Source organism: Podarcis melisellensis, assembly GCF_964234715.1.
Source record: "Podarcis melisellensis genome assembly, chromosome: 5".
Lineage (NCBI taxonomy): Eukaryota > Metazoa > Chordata > Lepidosauria > Squamata > Lacertidae > Podarcis > Podarcis melisellensis.
Genome location: NC_138537.1, coordinates 90,132,266 through 90,153,130, shown reverse-complemented (window position 1 = coordinate 90,153,130; position 20,865 = coordinate 90,132,266). Strand labels below are relative to the sequence as shown.

General features: G+C 45.0%; 1 protein-coding gene across 1 annotated transcript in view; it reads right to left on the bottom strand.

Annotated features, from left to right (window-relative positions):
- The window catches only part of ANTXRL (ANTXR like), a 54,926-nt gene that overhangs the window by 12,038 nt on the left and 22,023 nt on the right, over nucleotides 1-20,865 (bottom strand). Inside the window, exons 13-17 of the mRNA XM_081911924.1 lie at nucleotides 17,775-17,870; nucleotides 11,159-11,197; nucleotides 9,271-9,369; nucleotides 5,971-6,138; nucleotides 3,262-3,342 (exon numbers count right to left, since the gene is read on the bottom strand). Coding sequence (XP_081768050.1) covers nucleotides 3,262-3,342; nucleotides 5,971-6,138; nucleotides 9,271-9,369; nucleotides 11,159-11,197; nucleotides 17,775-17,870 — 483 coding nt within the window. The remainder of the gene's footprint in view (nucleotides 1-3,261; nucleotides 3,343-5,970; nucleotides 6,139-9,270; nucleotides 9,370-11,158; nucleotides 11,198-17,774; nucleotides 17,871-20,865) is intronic.

The window sequence follows — 20,865 nt, the reverse complement described above, 5'->3', positions numbered from 1 at the left end:
TCTTGTGAGACTTCCGTCGCGCTGCCAGGGGAAGCCGGAGGCGGCAGCAGCGGTTGAGGAGGGGGCCTGAGGGAGGAGGAAGAGGCGGGGATGGGGAGGGACGCAGAAGGGCGGCGCTTCAGTGGCCGGCATGGCGCCGCAACCACTTCATGCTGGGCTCGTGGGCGGCGTGGGCAAGAGTCTCTCTCCCTCCCTCCCTCTCTCTCAGGCAGGGAAGGGCCGATGGAGCTCCTCGCCCCACGACGACGGCAGCCCTGCCATGCTGCTTAGCATCCCCTCCAACCAGTGCAGCATCTTAATGTAGTGATTTCCCCCTCTGCATCCCTTTCATAACTCTATTTTTATAAATCATTTGTCCATCCATAGTTCAAATTTTCACTACAAGTTTTCTGTCAATCCTCCCAATGTATGTAACTCTTTACAATAGCTTTTCAACTAAATTATAAACTTTCCCCATTCTTTATTAAAGAGGTCCTCTTCCTGGTTTCTAATTCTGCCTGTAAGCTTTGCCATCTCAACGTCGTTCATCAGTTTTGTCTGCCACTCTTCTTTGGTCGGAGTTGCAGACCCTTAGGATCATCTAGTCCAACCCCCTGCAAAACACAGTCAGTCGCAGCCAAAGCAGCATGGCTCCATGAGTGCCGGATTTCTGTATAAGCTAAGCCAAAATCCTTTATTTTGGCTACTGATCCCTTATTTTTGAGGCTGCTGGTCCCTTATTTTCAAATCTGTAAGTTGACAGCTATGGTTCTGATTAGTGGCTAGGCCACACTTAGCACTGGTTGTTGTTTTTTATTATTATAAAAAAGGAAACCTCATTGAATACGATGGGACTAGACATGTATGGGATGGCGTTCAGCAAAAGAGGGCATGCATTTTTCAGAGACAAATGGCGGGCTTTTCCATCCGGGCTGGAGTAAACATGAATGCTGACTCTTTTCAGCTGAGGTTTTTGGTCAACCAGGGCTTGGGGAATTTCCTGTGTGGTTATTTGCTGAAATGCATACTAGGGCAGATTCTTTTCGAAAACCAAATCAAAGGAGGATCTGAGAAGGACAAGGTCAGGGCTCCATAAGGCAAGCTTCTCTCCACCGCCCCCCCCCCGCTACCCACAGAGATTTAGCTTACATGGGAAGCCTGCCCCCATCCTTATGCCAGAAGCCTCATTGTTGCCACAGTCATAAAATTATGGCATAACTGCAACTGCACACAGTACTTTAGGGACAGGGGTGGGGAGGGAAGGCACAGCGCTGCATTGCAGTGCAGCATAACACAATTTTTGTATTAAAGGTAAAGTTAAAGGGACCCCTGACCATTAGGTCCAGTCACGGATGACTCTGGGGTTGCGGCACTCATCTTGCTTTATTGGCTGAGGGAGCCGGCGTACAGCTTCCGGGTCATGTGCCCAGCATGACTAAGCCGCTTCTGGTGAACCAGAGCAGCGCACGGAAATGCCGTTTACCTTCCCGCCGGATCGGTACCTATTTATCTACTTGCACTTTGACGTGCTTTCGAACTGCTAGGTTGGCAGGAGCAGGGACCGAGCGACGGGAGCTCACCCCGTCGCGGGGATTTAAACCACCGACCTTCTGATCGGCAAGTCCTAGGCTCTGCGGTTTAACCCACAGTGCCACCCGCGTCCCATAAATTTTGTATTACTCCTCTTCAAATAACCCATAACGTTCCATCTGCCTTTTTATGGGTAACAAAATTATGTGCTATTTCACCCCACCTCAGCAGCTAAATATCGTGATACGTTGATATATCACGATGTTCGGAATGTATCTTGGCTGCTTCTTCCTCCCCACTGCAGAACAGAGCAGGACTATTAACTTCCCTTGATCAGGACACTATACTTTGTTGATGCAGGCAAACCATCTTATATTTGTGCACCTGGTTCTTCCTGCTTAAGTGCACAAACTGATATTTGTCCCTATTGAAATTCATTTTGTTAGTTTGGGCTCAGCTCTCCAATCTTTTACGGACATCTCGAATCCCAATTCTGTCTTCTGCAGTATGAGCTATCCCTCCCAGTTTGGTGACATTTGCAAAATGGGTAAGAATCTACTCAATTCCTCCTACCAAGTCAGTTATAAAGACATTGAACAACAGGCCCAGGACAGAACCCTGCAGCACCCCACTCGTCACTTTTTTCCCGGGACGTTGAGGAACCACTCTGTGGGTTCGGTCATTTAACCAGCTACAAATCCACCTAACAGTTACTCATCCAGTCCACATTTTACCAGCTTCTCTGCCAGAGTATCATGGGGGACTTTGTCAAAAGCCTTACTGAAATCAAGATATACTAAATCCACAGCATTCCCCTGATCCACCAAGCTGGTAACTGCATCAAAAAAGGAGAATCATCTGGCATAACTTGTTTTTGAGAAAAACATGCTGCCGCTTAGTAATCGCAGCATTTTCTAAGTGCTCACAGACCAACTGTTCAATTATCTGTTTTAGGACCTTTCTTGGTATCAATGGTGATTTGTTTGTTGGTCTGTTTTCTTAACTGATTGTTTTACTTTTGGAATGCAGTATTTAATTATTTTTTCATTGTGAACCAGCTGGAAGATATTGTTGTTGTTTATTCATTTAGTTGTGTCCGACTCTTTGTGACCCCCTGGACCAGAGCACGGAAGGCTCTCTTGTCTTCCACTGCCTCCCGCAGTTTGGTCAAACTCATGCTGGTAGCTTCGCGAACACTATCCAACCATCTCATCCTCTGTCGTCCCCTTCTCCTTGTGCCCTCCATCTTTCCCAACATCAGGGTCTTTTCCAGGGATTCTTCTCTTCTCATGAGGTGGCCAAAGTATTGGAGTCTCCACCTCATGAGAAGAGAGATCCCTTCATGGATCACTGCCTTGCCGTGGTGAAGGAGCTTGAATAACTCAGAGAAGCTATGAACTATGCCGAGCAGGGCACCCAAGATGGACAGGTCATAGTGGAGAGTTTTGACCAATTGTGATCCACCTGGAGCAGGAACCAGCAAGCCACTCCAGTATCCCTGCCAAGAAAACTCCATGGACAAAGACAATAGGCATATAAAAAAGATATTGTTGATTGTGTGTTAAATAATAAAACAGGATCCAGTTATGGCTTTGGGGTTCAGAGTAATGCAGAATGATAATAGATACTTTTAGATTGAAAACGTTTAGTTTTAACAGGAATTTGATAGGACACAAAAGGCAGAGAGAAAGGTGAAAAGCGTTGTCTCTGACAAGAAGGAAGTGACTTGTCAAGGCACTTATAACACCTTACCTTATCCCCAGGCTGTGGTCTCATTAGAGAAACTTGATCATAGCCTCGTCGAAAAAGGGCCCAGAGGGCATCCAGCTTGCCCTGAAATAAGAAATGATTGACATATTGGACACTGGAAACGGTAGGTTTCTGTAATGGTTCTAGGGGTTGCTCGTGCGTAAGTTGCTGCCACTCCTGGCTAGGTTGCCTGGTTAAACCTTTTCTGTCTGGACAGCCCTTCACTTCGTGGCTGTTTCAGTCGCTAGCAGAATCTGTTAGTGGGCGTTTCTTGAACCTCTTCCAGCAAAGAAGTTCTTTGACGCCAAGTCTCCTCCTACTTTCCCTGCGCGAAAGTCTTCTGCGCAGGGAGGGTGTGGACAGCGGAGGACCCGTGCTCTCCCCGCTGGTCTCCGGCGAGGAGTCCTGGAGCCCCCTCGCCGATTCCCCCATCTGCCCCCCTTTATCCCTGGTGTTACGCTGATTTCCTTCCCCAGCCGATGAGCTGCCTCTCTCCCTGCTGGGCCCTTCTCCAGCATCACTTGGGAGCCTTGCCTCCGCTTCTGGCTCCGATGGCAGTTCCCTGACAGTTTCCTAGACTGGTTTGATATCAGCAATGAGCTTCATGAGGACCAGCAAACTGAAATGAAATTCAGGAAAGAGGTTCTTCCAAACAGGATTTTTATCTTGCATGTTCAACAAGGGGTAGCGTTCCCTTTAAAACTTAGGCTCAGAGTTTAGGGTTGCTATTGTACCTGGTCACAGACCTGGCTTTTCAAGTCTCGTAGCCTTTGTAGAATTAATTAATAATCAGGAATCAGTCCAGCTGGGGCAGATGGGACAGCAAATATAATAATAATAAGAATTTATACCCTGCCACCCTGGGCGGCTCCTAACAGAATAATAAACAGAATAAAACATCAAACATTAAAAACTTCCCTAAACAGGGCTGCCTTCAGATATCTTCTAAAAGTCAGATAGCTGTTTATTTCCTTGACATCTGATAGAAGGGCGTTCCACAGGGCGGGCGCCACCACCGAGAAGGCCCTCTGTCTGGTTCCCCGTAGCTTCACTTCTCGCAGGGAGAGAACCGCTAGAAGGCCCTCCGAGCTGGACCTCAGTGTCCGGGCTGAACGATGGGGGTGGAGACGCTCTTTCAGGGATACTCAAGGGAACATGAACTGGATTTGACAGGGGCTGCTAACCTTGTTTATTCCTGACCCACTCACATCTAAAGCAGAGGCTGGGTGGATGGGGTGGGGGGCTAATTTTAAAGCCAAGAAAGAGATCTGTGAGTGTAAGACCCCTTTTGTTTCCTTATTACCTCACTGCTACCTGCAGCCTGAAACACTCTTCTTTCTATCCCATCTTACTTTGCCTATCGAAGCCGGGCTTTGAGAGAAGTCCCAGCAGTGATGGAGTGTAAGTCTTGAAGACAGGAGAGGAGGGGGCGATGCTCAGTCCCCCTCCATTGCATACAATTTCATCAATTGCATACAATTAATCAATTGCATACAATTACATCCAGGCTGAATGATAGGGGTGGAGACGCTCCTTCAGGTATACTGGGCCGAGGCCGTTTAGGGCTTTAAAAGCCAACACCAAGACTTTGAATTAAGACAGAATTAAGATGCACCAGTCTTTTGAAACAGCATTTGAGGTCTTTAGCCATTCTAAGCAGTTCAGACAGATTAATCTATTGCATAGGAATCATATTGGGCAGGACAAAACAGCATTTTTCAACATTGGTTCCTCAGGTGTGGTTGGACGGCAACACTGTCATCCTTCATCATTAACCACATTGGCTAGATTTGGCTGTAATCCCAACTTTTACTCACATTTCTGAAAAAATTGTAACAAAATATTTCAGAAATCTTAACAACACGGCAATCAGATCAAGGGCCTATTAAACGGGCAAATATTATTTACACATAACTCATAACTTGCTCTATTCATATAATTTTAGTGGACTGCTTGTAGCATTTGCCTGTCTTGCCTTGGGACTTTTATATTATTATTACAGTGGAACCTTGGTTCTCGAACTTAATCCGTTCTGGGAGTCCGTTTGACTCCCGAAACCGTTCAAAAACCAAGGCACGGCTTCCGATTGGCTGCAGGAGCTTCTTGCACTCAACTGGAAGCCGCGACCGAGGTTCGGTTTCCAAAAAACGTTCAAAAACCAGAACACTTCTGGGTTTTGGGCGTTCAGGCGCCAAAACGTCCGAATACCATGACATTTGAGAACCAAGGTATGACTGTATTATGAATCGTAATCACCTGCCTTTCACGCTAAGGTCCCAAGGCAGGTTACAGCGTCAAAACACAAGATTAAAACAGTTGAAAACAACTTGCAATCACAGAAAAAAGGGGGTATCACTGTTCTGCACTGAGGTAGCCCGCCCCATTTTGCCGCCTGAGGCAAAACAGGAAATTGTCTTCCTGCTACAGCCTGGATCTCGTGGTGGCACCTGCGAAGCAGCAACAATGGTGGTAGGTTCTGGCGAGATCACACGAGATCTTGCCGGAAACTGCCCCCACATCTCTGCTTCTTGGGCAGCATATAAAATTTAATAAAATTAAGAACTGGTTTGGTTTCTTTCTTTACAGTTAATATGTGCAGGAGAGGAGGTCCCTAAGAAGATCATGGCAAAGAACGACGGTGGCCGTTCTGGTGTTCAATTCTGGGAGTGGGTGTCTGGCAAAACCTAGAAGAAAATCAAATGCATGCGTTACCTTAATGGGAGTGTACCATTTCCTTTCGGAGGGCAACCTCCGGGCGTGATCTCTCTTTGGCTTGGGTTCCCAGGGCTCAAATTCCTCTTCTGGCAATTTGATGACGGCATTTTTGGGCTTCTCTAGTTTCGCGCCTTCCTCTGTCGATCCTTTGTCACCCCATCTCACCTGATTAAGGTAAAATACAACGGAATGGGATATTCTCTCTTGCAGGTGGGAAATCGGGTTTTGTGTGTGAGGCGTTTGCGATTCTGACTGGGAAAATAGCCAGATGAATTGTCACAGGTTTTGTTTTTGCATTTGACTGCCATCTGACCCCACTGTTTTACATTTTCCCCCTCCACAGCTGTATGTGCAAGAGAATAAGACTTCCTCATGCACCTGACAAGGCTTTAGTCCACAAATGTTTATGCAGTTTCTTTTGTCTTATCACAAGACTCTTCTATTATTTTTCTAACAGCACTACCAATACCCATGGTTAATACTTTTCATAATTTCCCCCCAAGTCATGCATATTACGTTTTTCTCATTTTGAATTTCTATCTCTTTACAGCCTGTAATGCTTTGAAAGAGAATATGATGAAAATGATGTATACCGTATTTTTCGCCCCATAGGACGCACCAAGTTTTTTGGGGGGGAAATAAAGAAAAAAAAATTATTCCCCCCCCCCAGGCACTTGTGGGGCTGGCAGCGGGGAGAAGCGCTCTTCTCCCTGCCGCCCGCCTGCAGATCAGGTCCGGGGACAGCAGGAGGACGCGCTGCGCCTCCCCGCTGTCCCCGGAGCTTGCGGGGCTGGCGGCGGAGAGAAGCACGCGTCTCCCCGCCGTCAGCCTCCAAACCACATCGGGAGACAGCGGGATGGTGGCATTCCGCCTCCCCGCTGTCCCCCGACCTTGTGGGGTGGCGCTGCAGCTCTCCTGAAGCCTGGAGAGCGAGAGGGGTCGGTGCGCACCAACCCCTCTCGCTCTCCAGGCTTCAGCGAAAGCCTGCATTCGCCCCATAGGACGCACACACATTTCCCCTTTATTTTTGGAGGGGAAAAAGTGCGTCCTATAGGGCGAAAAATACGGTAGATGGTATATTACACCAGTTATATTAGCTAAAATGTGTAAGACAAATAATAAATGTTGGAAATGTAAAGAAAAAGAAGGAACATTTTATCATATGTGGTGGGAATGTAAAAAAGTAAAGAACGTCTGGGAAATGATATATAATGAGATGAAAAAGATGTTGAAATATACATTTAAAAAAAAAAAACCAGAAGCATTTTTACTTGGTGTTACAGGTCAGGACATTAATAGGCAAGATGTTAAATTGTTTTTATATGCAACAACTGTGGCAAGAGTATTGTTAACCCAGAAATGGAAACAAGAAGAAATTCCGACGAAAGAAGAATGGCAGACGAAAATAATGGACTACGCAGAATTGGACAAAATGACAGGAAGGATTCGAAACCTGCGGGACCAGAGATTTACAGAAGATTGGAAGAAGTATATGAATTATTTGAAGAGCAACTGTAATCAACAAATTACGCTAGTAGGACTACAAGAAGTTTTGTAAGGAGAAATATACGAAGTGTTACAAAGTAGAAAAAGACAGAGATATTGGTTATGAGTTTGAAATGTAATAGGGAAGATAAGAAATGCATACTGAGAGATTAGACTGGAAAATTTTCAGACAGGATTGATAAAAGTCAAAAATTTGAATAAGATGTAAAACTATGTTTAATTACTGTTGAAAATGATATGTTTAAAAAGCCAATAAAAATTATATATATAATTTTGAATTTATATCTCAGATTGAATTTCTATTTATTTTGGGGGGATGGGAGCTGGGGTAGTTTCATTCTATACCATTTATGCCTCCGTACTTCAGTGTTATTTTTTAATTATGAACTTGCATCTGCTTAAAACTGGTTATGTCCTTGAACTTTTAAGAATTACAGTAATCTCAACCTAGTTTCGTTATATGAGGTGCTTTTTTATTGGGGGGACGCAGGGGTATGCGTACCCCTAAAACATGTTGTGAATCGAATGGGAGAAGAAACTACAACTTTTAAATTTTTTAGTTTCTTCTCTATCACGGTGATTCATCAGTTCTGTTGCTACCCCCGATGGCGGCCTCATTTCCTGCCACAGTGTTTCCTGAGTCTCAGACAGAAGCGAGTGTTTAATGTGTGAAGCAGGAGTTGGAATCTAGGGCTGTGATTGGTCAGTTTCGGGAAGATGTTAGTGCACACAACCTCATGCCAATGTGGAAGTTACTGTGAGCTGTCAGCTGTGCAATATGAGGTAATGCATGTTCTTTGTACTTTTGTCCATTTACTTTTCCCGATTTGAACTATAAAATGGTGATGTTCTTGAGTCAAAATGAGAGTACCCCTAAACATTAAAAAAAAACCACACCAAAAAAACACTGGTTATATGATTTCAGTAGAACTGTGAAACCTGAAAAACCCGTCACTACTGGATTACCTTGGGATTTCCCATGGGTCCAAGTGCTAAATAGTTTGGGGTTTACCCAGAGTGGCCAGGGTGACCCAGTCAGATGGGCGGGGTAAAAATAATAAAAAATAATAAAATTATTATTATAAAATTGTTAGTTTGTGACGTGTGGGCCAGGAATGATCTGGCATAACACCAATATTGCTCCACTGATGCCATCAGTAGAGAATCTGGCTTTATAAATGAATTGCCCATGTTGACATCCATGTAAAAGGTAAAGGATCCCTAGACGGTTAAGTCCAGTCAAAGGCGACTGGGGGTGCGGCACTCATCTCACTTTTCAGGCCACGGGAGCCAGCATTTGTCCCCAGACAGCTTTCCGGGTCATGTGGCCAGCGTGTGCTTCTGGCACAATGGAACCCCGTGCCGGAAACCAGAGCATGGAAACGCTGTTTACCTTCCCGCCGCAGCGGTACCGATTTATCTACTTGCACTGGCGTGCTTTCAAAGTCCTGTGTTGGCAGGAGCTGGGACAGAGCAACGGGAGCTCACTCCGTCATGGGGATTCGAACCACCGACCTTCCGATCGGCAAGCCCAAGAGGCTCAGTGGTTTGGACCACAGCGCCACCTGTGTCCCTATGACACCCATGTATCAGCTTGCCTGGCACTAACAGGTGATTGATTGATGGCCCCAAATTACAAAGATTTCTCAAACTTTGAGATTGGATCCTGCCTGTCCTCAACACCGATCATCTGAATGTGCATGGTCACATGCGAATAGTTTCCTTGTGTATGTGAGGAGTTTTGCAGATGCAGTTAGGAGCCCCACCCAGGCTTCAGAACAAATGCAATACCTCCATTCTTTTGATTCCACCAACACCTCTCCCTCCATAATATGATGCATCCACTGTAGGCCACTTTTTCTTTGGAAACCCATCCTCATCATCTGACTCCTGTGGGAAAGATACGGAAAGGGAGAGTGATCTCTGTGTGTATATTCTCAGGAAGCAGCTCAGTCAACTAGGAGGCATCTGAAATCTCTATTCTTGGCTTTGCATGTCTGCATTCATAGCCTGGCAGCAAACAGCAACCTCATTGTTTTCCCAGCTGCAGCTCCTTCCAGGGCATAAAAAAAAGAAAGAGTGAGGGACTCTTTGCCTTTTTAGCTAAGGCTATTTATCTGTAATCAAATACAGAGAGAGCTTCAAAAATCCATTTAGATTCTAAAGCAGTATTGTACGTTATAACGCTAGATATTCTAAAGGGCAATGCATTAATAAAATATGACCTTATTTATTATATACTTTTGAAACTATCCATATTTCTCGCAAACTCCTGTTTATTCATTGCTCAAGTTATACAACTATTATTTTGATCATGGTTTCTTGTGGAAAATGCTACTGCATCTGGAAGCAAATTACCCCTCAGACTTTCCTGGTCTGTCACTGCCAGCTCAAACTCCACTAGTCTGTACAGTGGTACCTTGGGCTACATATGCTTCAGGTTACATATGCTTCAGGTTACAGACTCCGCTAATCCAGAAATAGTGCTTCAGGTTAAAAAATTTGCTTCAGGATGAGAACAGAAATTGGGCTCCGGCGGTGCGGCAGCAGCTAAAGTGATGCTTCAGGTTAAGAACAGTTTCAGGTTAAGTACAGACCTCTGGAACAAATTAAGTACTTAACCCGAGGTATCACTGTATCAGGTGTTTTTGCACCAATGAGCATCATGTTACACTTATTTACACTGAACAGCGCCTGCACCCGTACACCCACGCTCCCGTTTACACATTTTTAGCGCTGCTGGGACTCCTCTTCTGTTTTAAGTGTGCTAGCTCTGGCGTGGATAACTGGCATGACCCTGCGCCAGCCAAACAGATTCAGCCGGAAAAGTGTCGAGTATCTCTAATGTAGATACTAGTTGGAAAAGGCACCTCTTTTCCTTTTCCTTAAAAACAAAAAGCTACATTAAGCAAAAGGAAGCTGGCAGCCGAGTGTGACCTCAAATATCCCAAGGAAAAGAAAACAACACCATTCCTGTTTCCTTCTGAGGGATGGGGAAAAAAGAGGGAAGCTCCAATGGTAGAGCTGGACCAGGCTTCCTCAACCTCAGCCCTCCAGATGTTTTGAGACTACAATTCCCATCATCCCTGACCACTGTTCCTGCTAGCTAGGGATCATGGGAGTTGTAGTCCAAAAACATCTGGAGGGCCGAGTTTGGGGAAGCCTGAGCTAGGCAGCCCTTTCTTTTCCCCATAGAAAGGAAATGGAAACCCTGTTGTTTTCCTTCCCGGAGAATTGGAAGTTTCAGTTTGCAATCGCTGACTTACTGGCTAAATTAATGGGAGACTCTTCTCACTACCTAGCCTGCCCCATTCGTTGCCATTCCCAGAAGCCTCTATGGCAGGGGTAGGCAACCTAAGGCGTGGGGGGCCAGATGTGGCCCAATCGCCTTCTCAATCTGGCCCACAGATGGTCCGGGAATCATCATGTTTTTACATGAGTAGAATGTGTGCTTTTATTTAAAATGCCTCTCTGGTTTATCTGTGGGGCCTGCCTGGTGTTTTGACATGAGTAGAATGTGTGCTTTTATTTAAAGCGCATCTCTGGGTTATTTGTGGGGCATAGGAATATAATCCAACCCACCACATGGTCTGAGGGACAGTGGACCGGCCCACAGCTGAAAAAGGTTGCTGATCCCTGCCCTACACGAATGATGCTACTTCCAGGGTAACATACTTACAGGTTCCATTGGCGGTGGCGGCGGCGGTTCTTTGATGACCTGAAACACACACACACACAGGCCTGTCAATGCCTGCAAGCTTTGTCCCCCATCTACATACAACCTTTTCACTCAATGAAACAGTCCGGCTCATCAACTTCATCTCTTCAAATGGTTCGCAAAGGTTAGCCTTACCTGAGCCCTTTAATGTCTTTAGACCAGTGGTGCCTCTCAGATACCATTGGACCACAATCACATATTGTTGAATATGCTGGCAGAAATCCCCCCCCAAAAAAAAAAATATTAAAGCAACTAGGATTTTACTGTATTGGCCCAAATATAAGCCACACTTTTTTTTCCAAATTCCGACCGTGAAAAATTAAAGTGCGGCTTAAATTCGTGATCTTGCAAAAAATGGCTTTTATGATATCGCCGTAGGATTTTCTTCTACATTTGCCATTTACTGGTGTGAGTGCCTGAGGAATTTTAAGGGAGTCGCTTATATTCGGGTATTGCCTCCCCTCCCCCCCGAATTTTAAAGGTGCGGCTTATATTCGGGCCAATATGGTATATGCACAGAAATGGAGGGGAAGAATTTCCAACCAAAGAAAAATGGATAATGGACTAAGCAGAACCAACAAAATGATCAGGAAAACTGAGGGAATCTTATGTTGAGCGTTTTCAGACTAGTTAAAGAAATATTATAGTATGATGAACCTGCCAGTAGGATTTGACCTATGAGCAACAAAAGTAATTAGATTATAATATCGTGGTTATGATGCGATAGATAAAAGATGAGGTGTGACAGAAGGGGAGGATAAAACAACTGTTGGGAAACTGTACGTGCAGCTACTCAGACAGAGTCAATTAAGGTTTGGCAGACAGCCAGAAGGCAATCTGAAGGAGTAAGTCTGCCTGGTGATAAAAGAGACATGGAGACTGCTCCCTGATTGGTGAAGCTCTCTCAAGGGAGTGGTAATTAATGGCCTACTAACTGGAATGAGAGCTAGTAGGAGTTGTAGGTGTTGGAGTTGAGAGTCGTATCAGAGAGAGCTAGCATAAGATCCGTGTTCTGTTCCTGTAAATAGTCCACTGTATATAATAAACACCTAACTACAAGTTCCTGGTTCCTGCTTCGTCTATCCTGTCTGCAGCCAAGTCGCCAATTGCTTCCGTGGATTCTGCGTTTACTGTGCTAGGTCTGGCTAAGGTCCTGCAACTAGTCAGAAAGTTGCGAAACACCAAATAGGTTTTACCAATAACAACTCCATGGGAAAAGGGGCAGGAAGCCAACAAAAATGAAAGACAAATTCGTGTTGTGACTATACATGTTAAAATATTGAAACTTAATAAAATATAATGGGGTGGGGGGGAGGAATATGCTGGCTGGAGCTGATGGATGTTGGGAGTCCCAAAATATCTGCAGCCCCAGAGGTCAGCCACTCCTGCTCCGGGCTCAACAGTGCCATTGCTAAAGCCTGGGAAATGAACCTAAGGTTGGGATTGCTCCAACAATATTCCTTTTTGTTGAGTCGTTTAGTCGTGTCCGACTCTTCGTGACCCCCTGGACCAGAGCACGCCAGGCACTTCTGTCTTCCACTGCCTCCCGCAGTTTGATCAAACTCATGTTCGTAGCTTTGAGAACACTGTCCAACCATCTCATCCTCTGTCGTCCCCTTCTCCTTGTGCCCTCCATCTTTCCCAACATCAGGGTCTTTTCCAGGGAGTCTTCTCTTCTCATGAGGTGGCCAAAGTATTTTAGCCTCAGCTTCAGGATCTGTCCTTCCAGTGAGCACTCAGGGCTGATTTCCTTAAAAATGGATAGGTTTGATCTTCTTGCAGTCCATGGGACTCTCAAGAGTCTCCTCCAGCACCAGAATTCAAAAGCATCAATTCTTCGGCATCAGCCTTCTTTATGGTCCAGCTCTCACTTCCATACATCACTACTGGGAAAACACCAATATTCCTAGCGAGGGGCAATGGAAAAGCCAGAGTGTATTCACTGCTGCGCTTACAATCCTGCCAACTCCTGCAGGGCAAAGTAAAAGGTAGGAGCTTTTTTCTTTTTCGCTGTACCAGCTCCAAAGATCGGGCCCCTCGGGAGATCTGTGGGGCTTTGGGATCCAGCATTCGACCCTGAAACTCACAGATCACGGAATTGTAGAGTTGGAAGGGACCACAAGGGCCATCTAGTCTAACCCCAGGAAAGTAGCTTCCTGACCACAGGGATAAAAGCTCAGGGCTTCTGCGACAATGGAGCTTTCCCACAATCAGAGGCAAGAATCAACATTTGGTGGTGGGTGCCAGGATTGCAACCTTAGGCATTTAATCATGGAGAATTGTGGCAGCCATCCAGCCCACACATCTGTCTTTAACTTGTTGCCACCGGCTGTGCAGCTGTGGTGGGTGTGACTCTTTAAAACACCCCTGGCAAATCAGGGATAATTTGACCAAAATGAAAATGTACCCTGATGTGAAGTTTGCAGAAACCGAGGAAGGACAGGCTACTACCATTGTGAACCAGCCGTGAACGAGTCAGTTATGCTTTCCGCATTTTAGTGTGCTCACATTCTTCTCCCTCTTAAGAAGTATTCTGCTTCTTGGCAGTCTCGTTAAACTGTTATTTTACGGGGTTTTTTTTAATGGTATAAGATGGCGCGGATATAATTGGTCTGAGGAAATTAATGCAATCCACTCATATAATTCTACTGGCTTGCTAAATTTAGTTTAACAAGCAGTGGATACTTGAAGATTTTAAAAAAATGTACACAGAAAGTATAAACGCAGGAAATAAAAAGATCATACAAGGTCAGTCAGCTTGGCTGCTGGCCCAGGTTTCTAGCTGACAATATATGAAACAGCCCTCAGTTGCAGCTGAAATAGGATTGTTTGGCATTCCTTTTCTGAAGAAATAACTTATTGATTTATTTTTTTAAAAATATGTTTGCTCCTTAGAAACCAAACCTTGTTTGTTGTCTGTGGACCACTAATATCTAGTGAATTCTGTCTCTGCCTGAAACGTGGTTTCTGGGCTTTGTATTATTCTGCAAGCTCAGCCGCCACAAATCTTTTTCCAGTGCCCAGAAAAAAAAGCAAGCGTCTTCCAGATGAAAACTCTGCCAGGGGTATCTCGCAAAAGCAGAGCTGAGCAGCGAGGAAGTGACTCATTTTCTAAAGTTACAAGCAAGTGCAAGTTCTGGGGTGGGATCCTGGCATGCAGCCCGAGAATCTAATCGCTTTGCTGCAGAATCTACTAAGGGCTCTCTGTGCAATGAAAGCACACAGCACCCGTTCCTGCGAGAAAGGAGCTCACAGTCAAGCTTTCTTCAAGATATCCTTTTGTTAAACATAAGCCCCAAAGCTCTGGAAACATCTTGGCAGGAAACCAGGCAGAGGGCCTTCTTGGTAGTGGCCCCTGCCCTGTGGAAATAAACAACTATCTGACTTTTAGAAAACATCTGATGGCAGCTCTGTTTAGGGTAGTTTTCAATGTTTGATGTCTTATCGTGTTTTTAATATTCTATTGGGAGATGGGGAAACCAAGCCAGATGGGTGGGGTACAAATAAATTATTATTATTATTATTTGGCTGCTGCTTCTTTTAAAAATTATTTTTATTAATTTTCCCAATTATTACAAATCAAGCCAAATTAATTTAATTTAATACAATTTCTTAAAATCAGGTTTCCTGCTCCTGTTCATGATGCTTCTTTGACCATTCCCACTCAGTACCCTATTGTTTAGCCTCCTTATAGCCAAGGTTAAAGCTAAAGGTAAAGGGACCCCTGACCATTAGGTCCACTTGTGGCCGACTCTGGGGTTGTGGCGCTCATCTCGCTTTATTGGCCGAGGGAGCCGGCGTACAGGTTCCAGGTCATGTGGCCAGCATGACTAAGCCGCTTCTGGTGAAACCAGAGCAGCGTACGGAAATGCCGTTTACCTTCCCGCCGGAGCAGTACCTATTTATCTACTTGCACTTTGACGTGCTTTCAAACTGCTAGGTTGGCAGGAGCAGGGACCGAGCAACGGGAGCTCACCCCATCGTGGGGATTCGAACCGCCAACCTTCTGATTGGCAAGTCCTAGGCTCTGTGGTTTAACCCACAGCGCCACCCGCGTCCCACTCAGTACCCTATTGTTTAGCCTCCTTATAGCCAAGGTTAAGGACAGGCAACTCTATTTTTGCCTTAATAAATCTTCACAAAATCCCTGCAAGGAACGCTTACTGTTGTTGCCTTTTTACAAAACGGGAAAGATCAGCAACAGGAGAGAGCAAAGTCGTCCCATTAGTTTGTTACCGATTGTCAGGGAATTGCCATCGGAGCTAGAGGCGGAGGGAAGGCTCCGGAGGGATGCCGGAGAGGGTCCCAGTAGGGAGAGAGGCAGCCCATCTGCTGGGGAAGGAAATCAGCGTGACACCAGTGGAGAAGGGGGGCAGATGGGGGAATCGGAGAGGAGGCTCCAGGACTCTTCACCGGAGACCAGTGAGGAGAGCACGGGTCCTCCGCTGCCCACACCCTCCCTGCGCAGAAGACTTCCGCGCAGGGAGAGTAGGAGGAGACTTGGCGTCAAAGAACTTCTTTGCTGGAAGAAGTTCAAGAAACGCCCACTGACGGATTCTGCCAGCGACTGAGACAGCCACGAAGTGAAAGGCTGTCCAGACAGAAAGGGTTCACCCAGGTAGCCCAGCCAGGTGTGGAGACGATTTACGCATGAGCAACCCCTAGAACCATTACACCGATCTGAGATTGAATCACACTACAGTCACCTAGTTTATCCTGGCCCATCTACTACGTCTTCATTTTCAGAAAAAAGGATGGAAATTGAGCAAAAGCAACAAGGATGGCCTTTTTTTGTCCCTTTACCAGCACCTAGACCTCTCACTGCGTTAGGATGCTATTAATATATTTAAAACGTTTCCATGTGACCCTTTGGTTAAAAAAAATAAAAAATATCCCAGGATAACAGCAATCTATCACACAGAAATGAGGAAGAGTTTCCTGGCAGGAAACTAAAGTGAAAAGAAAAACCTTCGTTTCCTAAATCTGCATGTGTCGGCCTGCTGTTAAAAGTTCAGGAACCTAGTAAGAGAGGAGGCTGTTTTCTTAAGCCTTGTTATATTTGGAAATCAATACAATTTTGGGCGTGCAGGGAAGGGAGGTGGGAACTCTTCATTTCTCAGGTCAAACAAGGGAGAGTGTTTCTCTTTCTTTTACACTTTTCCTGGATTTTAAATTCTGCCCCTGGCAGCTTTGAATACTGGGAATGTAAGAAAATAAAGAACTTCTGGGAAATTATATATGATGAGATGAAAAAGATGTTGAAATATAGAATTTAAAAAAAAAACTAGAAGCATTTTTACTTGGTATTCTAGGTCAGGATAGGCAAGGTGTAAATAAAAATTTATATGCAACAACAGCGGCAAGAGTATTGTTAGCCGAGAAATGGAAGCAAGAAGAAATTCCGACGAAAGAAGAATGGCAGATGAAAATAATGGACTATGCAGAATTGGACAAAATGACAGGAAGGATTCAAAACCTGCGGGACCAGAGATTTACAGAAGATTGGAAGAAGTATATGAACTATTTGAAGAGCAACTGTAACCAACAAATTACGCTAGTAGGACTACAAGAGGTTTTGTAAGGAGAAATATATGAAGTGCTACAAAGCGGATAAAGAATAGAGACATTGGTTATGAGTTTTAATGTAACAGGGAAAATAAGAAATGTATACTAAGAGATTGGATTGGAAAGTTTTCAGACAGGAATGATGGAAGGGGAAAAAATTGAATAAGATGTAAAAATATGTTTAGTCACTGTTGAAAATGGTATGTTAAAAAAACTAATAAAAATTTATATATAAAAAGCTTTTATTGAGGGTGAAAGAGGAGAGCGCAAAATATGGTCTGAAGCTCAACATCAAAAAAATGAAGATCATGGCCACTGGTCCCATCACCTCTTGGCAAATATAAGGAGAAGAAATGGAGGCAGTGAGAGATTTTACTTTCTTGGGCTCCATGATCACTGCAGATGGCGACAGCAGCCACGAAATTAAAAGACGCCTGCTTCTTGGGAGAAAAGCAATGACAGACCTAGACAGCATCTTAAAAAGTAGAGACATCACCTTGCCAACAAAGGTCCGTATAGTTAAAGCTATGGTTTTCCCAGTAGTGATGTATGGAAGTGAGAGCTGGACCATAAAGAAGACTGATCGCCGAAGAATTGATGCTTTTGAATTATGGTGCTGGAGGAGACACTTGAGAGTCCCGTGGGCTGCAAGAAAATCAAACCTATCCATTCTTAAGGAAATCAGCCCTGAGTGCTCACTGGAAGGACAGATCCTGAAGCTGAGGCTCCAATACTTTGGCCACCTCATGAGAAGAGAAGACTCCCTGGAAAAGACCCTGATGTTGGGAAAGATGGAGGGCACAAGGAGAAGGGAACGACAGAGAACGAGATGGCTGGACAGTGTTCTCGAAGGTACCAGCATGAGTTTGACCAAACTGTGGGAGGCAGTGGAAGACAGGAGTGCCTGCTCTGGTCCATGGGGTCACAAAGAGTCGGACACGACTAAACAACAACAACATATAAAAAGAAATTTTAAAAAACAAACAGCCTTGAATACGACCCGCACACTTACCACGGTGCAGCAGAGTGGCCAGAACCACCAGAAGAGAGCCAAAGCCAGGAGCAGGAACAGGATCAGGAGCACAATGAAGACAATCGTCCCATGATGCTGCAAGCAAGGAAGGTATTCCTAGGTTACAGATCTTGCGACAGAACCGGGCATTGTTTATTTCGCATTGCAATCGACGCGGTTCGGATTTAATCGCGGGTTTTAGGCGTATGGTGTTCGAGGTGATGATGGGAAGGACAGGAAGATACACCACGGACAGAATAAATGTCACACACAGGGAAAGCAATGACTCAATACGAGATCTTCACTTGCACGCTTATAAATTACCGTATTTTTTGCTCTATAAGACTCACTTTTTCCCTCCTAAAAAGTAAGGGGAAATGTGTGTGCATCTTATGGAGTGAATGCCGGCTGCGCAGCTATCCCAGAAGCCAGAACAGCAAGAGGGATTGCTGCTTTCACTGCGCAGCGATCCCTCTTGCTGTTCTGGCTTCTGAGATTCAGAATATATTTTTTTCTTGTTTTCCTCCTCCAAAAACTAGGTGCGTCTTGTGGTCTGGTGCGTCTTATAGAGCGAAAAATACGGTACTTAATGTGTGAACACGAACAGAAGTTATTAATATTGCAGCTGTTGCATAAGGGATTACTATTATGACGGGCATGTAATTGAAATCGGTAAGATTTTGGTACGCAGGAGCAAAGTAAATCATCAAACCATTAATTCTAGCATGCGGGGGGCCACCTAAATTATATATCGTATTTTTTGCTCTACAAGATGTACTTTTTCCCTCCTAAAAAGTAAGGGGAAATGTGTGTGCATCTTATGGAGCGAATGCAGGCTGCGCAGCTATCCCAGAAGCCAGAACAGCAAGAGGCATCGCTGCTTTCGCTACGCAGCGATCCCTCTTGCTGTTCTGCCTTCTGGGATTCAGAATATATTTTTTTTCTTGTTTTCCTCCTCCAAAAACTAGGTGCGTCTTGTGGTCTGGTGCGTCTTATAGAGCGAAAAATACAGAAATTTGGTATTTGAATGATTTGTATTAGGAATTCTATTACAATTTGGCATTGTTATAATGAGGCTATTATTGGATTGTTGTAATTAAAAACTAATAAAAATAAATAAATAAATAAATAAATAAATAAATAAATAAAGCAAGCAAGCGTAGGTATTTTCTTCCCTCTCTTTCTTTAAAACAGCTACAACTACAAACTCCTTTGGGTTTCCACTGGGCTCTATCACCCAGCATGCAGTGCTTCAGAGAAGGGTGAGGAGGAGGAGGACTAGGAAAAAAAACTTCCTTCTTCCCACGGCTGCCCTGCTTGTTGAACTCCTGGCACCCACACCACCATTTATCAGTGCCACGAGGTGCCCTCAGTACTCAGGGCACTCGTTAAAACATCTGGGACACACACACACACACCCGCTGAGCCCAGGGTGCCCATTGCTTCTGGCTTTGACACCCGGAAAATGCAGCCAAGGAAATTTTACTGAGGGCTTTGCTAAGGAAGCTCAGCCTTCTAAATTTCAACTAGTTCAAAGAAACAGCGCTGGGTGGGAAACATTGCAAACCCCACCTTGCTTCCTTCGCTGCAACCAGTACAGTGGTACCTCGGGTTAAGAACTTAATTTGTTCTGGAGGTCTGTTCTTAACCTGAAACTGTTCTTAACCTGAAGCACCACTTTAGCTAACGGGGCCTCCTGCTGCTGCTGCACCGCCGGAGCACGATTTCTGTTCTCATCCTGAAGCAAAGTTCTTAACCCGAGGTACTATTTCTGGGTTAGCGGAGTCTGTAATCTGAAGCGTATGTAACCTGAAGTGTATGTAACCCGAGGTACCACTGTATAGGTAAAGGTAAAGGACCCCTGGATGGTTAAGTCCAATCAAAGGCGACTATGGGATTGTGGCGCTCATCTTGCTTTCAGGCCGAGGGAGCCGGCATTTGTCCACAAACAGCTTTCCAGGTCATGTGGCCAGCAGGACTAAACCGCTACTGGCTCACAGAGGACCGTGACGAGTGCCAGAGCGCATGGAAATGCTGTTTACCTTTCCACCACAGCAGTAGCTATTTATCTACTTGCACTTGCGTGCTTTCAAACTGCTAGGTTGGCAGCAGGTGGGACAGAGCAACGGGAGCTCACTCCATCGTGGGGATTCGAACCACCGACCTTCTGATCGGCAAGCCCAAGAGGCTCAGTGGTTTAGACCACAGCGCCGCCCGCATCCAGTATAACCAATAACAGTCCCCATCTCCTGAGAGTGAACCAGAAAGCTTCTCCAAGGCTACAGCTCTTCCCCATTAATCTACCATTAAGCGCAAGTCCTTTGCAGTTAAGCATTGAATTTGCAAATCTTTATTCTTTTCATTTCATTAATTTTTTTTTATCTAACAAGCGTTTAATGACCCAGCTGTTTTTTTTTAAATGAAAGTTTGTATCATGGACTTTTACCATGCTTACTGCTGCTATATTAGTCAGCGTTTGTTGTTTTTCAATTTAATCTCCGCTGCATCGTTTTTTGTAAGCTGCTTCATGTGTCTTTGAAAGGAAAAAATGGGATGCGAATAAATGTGCTACTTGTGACATCTGCGAGTGTCGTTTGGCTGCGGTCAGGCCCTAAGGCAGCACATTAGATCAATTTCCTTGCTTTCTCCTTATGAAGAAGGAAGCTACACAAGCTCATCTCTTCGAACGCCAGACACAGCTTCTCTAGTGCAAAGCAGTTCTCAGAGAGCAGTGTCCCCCTCTATCTTGGTTCGACACCCAGAGACTGTAACTGCAGACTGCAGCAGAACAAAAACAGTGCTTAAAACCTCATTTTAATTTTGTGTGTGTTTTCAAATATAACGCTGGCAAGCGGCCAACCACAACCGTTCCTGGCGGAATCTGTCCTCGCCCAGAGTCATTCACGCCCAAGAGCGGACTACTGTAAGGCACCATCTGAAAACTGTTCAGAAAATGAAATCAGTTTGCGGACAGGCCCTAGGCACCTTGATTCCACCAGGCCAATTTGGAGAGGCCCGTATTGGCTCCCAGTTCAGTTTCCAGGCTCAATTTGAAGCATTGGTATTAACATTTAAAGTCCTAGGTGGATTC